General features: G+C 37.4%; 1 protein-coding gene across 6 annotated transcripts in view; it reads right to left on the bottom strand.

Moving 5' to 3' along the window:
- Window positions 1-577: 577 nt before the first annotated feature.
- Window positions 578-5,991, bottom strand: part of LOC112512380 (protease Do-like 2, chloroplastic) — a 10,767-nt gene continuing 5,353 nt past the window's right edge. For 4 of the 6 annotated variants that reach the window (XM_025118312.1, XM_025118316.1, XM_025118313.1 and 1 more), the window contains 14 exons: window positions 5,377-5,443; window positions 5,221-5,279; window positions 4,644-4,743; window positions 4,366-4,445; window positions 4,196-4,252; window positions 3,354-3,457; window positions 3,220-3,258; window positions 3,030-3,117; window positions 2,853-2,938; window positions 2,665-2,689; window positions 2,495-2,566; window positions 1,756-1,806; window positions 1,303-1,363; window positions 578-1,217 (listed from right to left, as the gene is read on the bottom strand). In XM_025118312.1, coding sequence (XP_024974080.1) covers window positions 970-1,217; window positions 1,303-1,363; window positions 1,756-1,806; window positions 2,495-2,566; window positions 2,665-2,689; window positions 2,853-2,938; window positions 3,030-3,117; window positions 3,220-3,258; window positions 3,354-3,457; window positions 4,196-4,252; window positions 4,366-4,445; window positions 4,644-4,743; window positions 5,221-5,279; window positions 5,377-5,443 — 1,137 coding nt within the window. In that variant the 3' untranslated portion in view covers window positions 578-969. The remainder of the gene's footprint in view (window positions 1,218-1,302; window positions 1,364-1,755; window positions 1,807-2,494; window positions 2,567-2,664; window positions 2,690-2,852; window positions 2,939-3,029; window positions 3,118-3,219; window positions 3,259-3,353; window positions 3,458-4,195; window positions 4,253-4,365; window positions 4,446-4,643; window positions 4,744-5,220; window positions 5,280-5,376; window positions 5,444-5,991) is intronic. The other 2 variants (XM_025118314.1, XM_025118315.1) reach the window with 1 other exon arrangement.

The raw sequence follows: 5,991 nt of genomic DNA, 5'->3' as shown, positions 1-5,991 counted from the left end.
ATTAAAAAAATCATATAAATTACATGATTCTCAAGATTATCATAATTTCACAAATTCTTAACAGAATGTCCCATCAGATAAATGAGTAAATAAGATTTTCATTGGATCAAATCAAACGTTAAATAGAATAGAATTCCTATATGTTCCTATCTCACACCTCCATTACATTAGATTCCCCGTAAGCACGTGAAAGAATTCTGAAAAGGTTTTATGGTTGTTTTAATTTAACAGTAGTAGTTCAATAATTTACCAATCTTGTTTCATTCCCTGAGTTTTGAGTTTTGCTCCATCTATTTTGATGGAACACAAAAGAAAAAAAAAGCATTTCCATCCCATTTAGTTGTTATAAAAACTGTCCCCTTGTGGCCACGGAGGTTCAAATACGGTGAACCTGGGCTATTTGCAAAGCAGGCGATCGCCCTGGGATTAGTCGGTTCGCATAGCGGGTTAGATATCCAGGTTAATCCAAAAAAAAATTGTGTCCTTTTTTTTTTGTTAACCATGGATGTCCAGACCAGCTTACACGCACCTCGAATAATCCAGGGGTCTCGAAGAGCTGTAAGGAAAATCCTCAATTGAGAATGATTATATCGATTCTCAACTGGAAATTGCAGTTTTCCATCAATAAACCCATGTGAGATTACAAGYTCATTAACTTACTAAATTTTGTGTGTGTTTTCCTATAAATTTATGAAACAAAAACAATGAAAGATCAACAAATAACTCAGCATACAAATACAACAATGCTTGCTTACCGGTTTCAGCCCGCCGCTGCAACTTCCTTCGATCCGCAGAGCTGCAACTTTTTTCCGCATCTCCACGCTTAAAAAATTMTCAAATATCAGCAGAAATAATGTGGCCTCAGTGTGAATCGACAATCAATGGCGTGCAGCCACACTCGAGCCTAAAAAAATTTGGCTGCAKATGACATGTGGAGATCAAGATTTGGGTTTGGATTACGAACAGAAACTAAGCCCATTGAAGACCATCGAAACCGAAATCTGAATTTGTGATTGGACTGTCACCAAGATCGTGGTGTTCGATTACTTGGTTTTCTCCAACAGGGTCCACRTATGGCTCGAGAAGATCAGAAGATCGCTCGGATGGTATGCCGTAATCTTTAAGAATGCAAGATGAGGCAGCCGAAGAAGCCTCTCGCTCTAAAACYGCCAGGTAATTGTCTTCGAATTCAAAAACCAAGTACTTTTCTTTGCATGCTGAGGAAAGTGGCAAGATATTAAGGATCATAAATGACCGAAGATTTTATACGAATTACGGAACTTTAAGCATGCATGAACTCACAATCGACAAGATGAGCGAGATGATGAATGTTCTTTATTCGAGTTCCGTTGAACTTCAGAACCTGTCGGAATCATTTTATACGACTTTTAGCATTTCTGAGTTGGAAGTGCGTCCAAAGTAAATTACGTGAAAATGTAACGCAATCCTCTTTTAAACCTTCATTTTGGTATTTTAGATGTGATATCTCAAACATTTAGACAAAAATACGTTACACAAAATAGGAATCAGATCAAAGTACGTTGCATTTTTATGCACTTTTCATATGTAAACTAGGTACTTAAATGTTTGAGATGTCAGTTTGAGGTACCAAAATGAAGGTTATGAGAGGGTGTCAAACAAAATAGGAAAGGGACCACAGTACTTGCAATTTCATGCAATTTGCCCAAGAATAAACTAGAAACGGAAATAATGATAATGAAGTTGTAAGGTGTTGGTCGAAGAAATAATGCTTGCCTGCTCGTTGCTCATATCCTCGTACCCAATGTTAACTTCATTTGCTAATACCTGCAAGTTGAATAAAGACATTCTAATCGCATTTTGAAAAAAACCAATGAACAAGGATGGAAATTGATACGCAGTCTCACTAAAAGAAATATTAAATGTTTGCATTTAGTGGAAACTTCTGCACAGATATGCCCAATTATATAATAATTAACATTTGTCCATAAGCAGTGGTTTTGACGGAAACAGCCTCTCTACTCTTTGGGTTACAGGTCATCGATCTCCCAACCAAAAAAAAAGACCCTACTTTCAAGTGGGATTTACTGGGTCTGTTTGGTTTGGTATATCAAAGTCAAAATTTAGCCAAGTCAAATATGTAGCCGAAATTTGGTGTATATGACTGTAAGATTAAGGGTTGTGTGGTTGGTTTTCTATTAAGTCATGTATGGATAAAGTTGTCTGTGGGATTATTTTGTCTGTATAGATTGGGAAGAGTTTTGTTTGTGTGAGTTTTATCATAGATGGAATGAGTGTGTTTTTTAATTTGGAGGGGCAGGTTTGGGGAAAAAACTTGGCTTTCTGCATAAAGCTCTCCCCTAGAAGCTTAYTGAATAAGCCACTTTCTATATCATTAAGCCACTACCATAAAGTCATGTATATCTGACTGAATAAGCTGTGAATCCCATTAAGCTCATTAAGCTGCTAACAAACAGGCCCTAAGGCCATTACATCAGGATTCAAGCATGCATACCTGTGATAAGACCACGATCTGTTCTCCTTTGAATCTTGCCATGGAGTATCGTGCCTTAGTCAATAGTTTTAACTAAAAAACAAAAGAAAGATAAACCATCAATATATAAATCAATGAGATCGTGGACTATATGACTACATCAACATGAAAATAAAAATTGACTGTTTTACCCCTATGCTATCTTCACGTTCCTCGCTACCAAGAAGAAAATATGCAAAATAGAGAAATAAAAGCATTAGCGACTACCGTAGATAAAACTGAACTGGCCCATTAAATCTCACACAAAAGTAGGGAACCATGAGCAACTTCTGTACATTTACTTGATAATATCTAGAGCATAGACCAAGAGAATACGTACTCTATCAGTGGCTCAGACAGAGGAGTAAAAACTAAACCAGCTACTATTAGGTATGACGGCTGACCCCCTTCAATATGATACGGTACCTATAGTGTAGCCATGGTAATACGATAACAAACTAATTACACCAGAAATTTTCACATTAGCAGGTCATTATGAGGGTTAACAGCTGCATACCAAATGAATTCGTGGATTCATAGCCGTTTGAACTTTCATGAAAGTCCCGGCTCTGATGATACCAAGCTCTGCTATATCACCCGTGAATCTGAAGCATAACATCAGAGATAAGGTGCAAACATGAGCATGCAGTTTATCAAATAAAGCAGAACAAACCAAACGGCCAATGGCCCAACGGTATCCGGGTTACSAATAGATTCCAGTCTCCTTGGAGGTCAAGGGTTCAAGCCTTGCCAAAACAAAGGAATGGGAAAAGAGATTCATCGGAGTTGCTATGATAAACTATATACAGTAAGTTGTGAATGCAGAACCAAAGGTCTTTACTTTTGACTAATGAGGTAGCGGAATGCAATGCGCTCGGTTGATCGGAATGGAACGGTCCCTTCTGATCCAACATCTACACCATCAAAGCTTACAACTACATCTCCCTGGAAAGTAATAAAAATTATGAGCAYATAAAAATCCCTTATCAGTAATGGAATCTTTCTTTTTATTGAACTACATAAAAGCTACCATAAAAAGGTAACACATGGTAAGACGAAGGATCGTGTGAGAATAGGARTTAAGTTGAGAAGCCTAAGAAGGGATCTGGACCCTTGATCACTTTTAATCYCACCCCCACCCCATGAATTACGCTTCTCATGGGAATCGATCTGGTGCATCCCGCTGCACCGCATTAGTGTCGATCTTCAATTAGGATTAATCCAAGAGTGGAGATCCCTTCTTACCCTTCTCACCATAACTTGMATTCTCACCAGAACCCAACCCACATGACAAATGACTCTAGTTTTAAATTGAGATTGCATCATTTTCGKAAATAATACAATAGACAGTTTGGATGAAATTCACCTCCTAGATCAACCATATCCATAGAAAGGCAACCCACTCATATTCAGCATTATAAATATGCAAGTAGTTTACGGTTTGACGTCATTCTTTTGGTCGTCATGTATGTTGATTTTTGAAAGGTTTTGTGTATTGGGGATTAGGGGTGACCGGGTGAYTGTCATATTCTTTTTTTAAAGTGGCTTTCTTCTGTTCTTATCCCTTGTTTTTTTCCTGATTCTGGTGTCCACCAAAATCTGTGTTTCACTTGTATCTTATTTTTCCTGGCTCATTGTTCGTGAATTATATACTTGATTATCWGAGTTTAAATGGTAGCATACCTCCTTCAAGACATTACTGGCACCGGAAGTGGGTTCAACACGGCGGACAAGTACACCCTGCATATATGGACATTGGGGGAATGGGATTGCAATCGTATTAGTGAAGCATCCTACGTCATGAATAAGTACGGACATCAAAGTGAYGGAACCAGTAGTCCTCTTAGATGAACCTCGTTAGACGGCACTTTCAAGCAGGCACGTAAAGCTGGATTCTCTAACTTTTGCAATAAAATTCCAAGGGAAGGGAAACCTGAAATTTGAACCATCTTATATTTCATCATGAAGGATAAGATCATGAYTATAAGGGGAAAAACCGCAACAAGAAACACGTCGTAGAAAAGGTAGCCAATGTAAGAACRCCATCAGTTTGTGTTCAATAAACATTTATGAATTCAAGTCCATGCAATAACAGCATATGATGTGATAGGTATAAGGAACATTCTCTCACCGGTGTACTTCCCATTTCTCTCATAGTCATCCAGAAAATGAGACACGACTGTTGTTGGAATTACATACCCAATGTTCTCAACGTCATCAGATCTATACACCTATAAATAGAAACAATGTAAAGAACATATGCAAGGAGAAGAGGTTTGCTATTGACAAAAGCAACAGAAATTAATAAGATAACTGATGACATGTTGTTCAAGACTCTGATTCTGTTACGATCACTACAAACAAGTAACTGCAGCTGTACCAACCATGTTCAAACTGAGRAGCATTGGATGTGTAAAGAGGAATTATGATTTTCCATATACAGACGGCAGATCTCATGCAAATCCAACTAGTTAATACTTCAATGTACACAAAAACTCATGCCAAGTAGCTGTACTTCCCAAATCTCATGCCAATTCACTCCATTCAGAAGAAGAAAAAAAAGGAGTATGAATTTTAAACTTATAATACTTCAGTGTTTTCATAAATCTTTTGACTAGAAGTATTCTATTGACTATTTGTGATACTTTGATGTTTGATATAGTATTATTGTTCTGCTAACATAGGGAGTATATTAGACTATTAGTTACCTGAAATGCTACACCGATGCATTCTCCCTGATCATTGAAAGCAGGACCACCACTATTACCTACAAAGTGGCTGGTATAAGCAGTGGTTACAGCAGGAAGAAACATAAAGCATCATGAGATTAGTAAAGCAAAAAGGAAAATATAAGCTGCCATTACCAGGGTTAATTGCTGCATCAATTTGAATKCCCAACAGTTCAGCTGATCCATGAGCATAGGATGTAACCTGCCAGTTAGAAACGAACAATAATATTAGTACCACACAAGCAAGCAACCCTCCACTCTTAGCAAAAAAGGGAGACCCTATTTTCATCAAGTYGTCTATGATGTAGCTGAATTTTCTTTTTACCTCATCACGAAATATTAACCATAACCAATATAAACATAAATGTAACYGTGCTGTTTTTGTATATGGACCTTGATAAATATGTGGGCCTATATCTAAAGTTTCTTTAGCAAGTAAATTAAAAACTCTTCAAATAAATTGCATATTTTTTTCTAGTACAAAAGTGGGTTATGATCTCCCATGGYAGAGTGGTAAGCATAATTTTCTGCCTAACGATTTCCCTTTTATAGTTATAGCACAGATCGGTACATTGCAAACAGAACCAATGACCCATCCAACTTCTTCTTCAATACTACAGAAAAGAAAGAACCTCCAAGCATGAAATTTGCAACTRTTATTACTGGGAGTTGGGAAGGTAGCTTTCTGCTGTTATCTTCATTGTCATCTCTTGTCCCAATTTGTTGATTGTGATCGTTAGTCAATACCAC

Source organism: Cynara cardunculus, assembly GCF_001531365.2.
Source record: "Cynara cardunculus var. scolymus isolate 2C chromosome LG 5, CcrdV1, whole genome shotgun sequence".
Classification (NCBI taxonomy): domain Eukaryota; kingdom Viridiplantae; phylum Streptophyta; class Magnoliopsida; order Asterales; family Asteraceae; genus Cynara; species Cynara cardunculus.
This window is presented reverse-complemented; position numbering and strand designations above follow the sequence as displayed.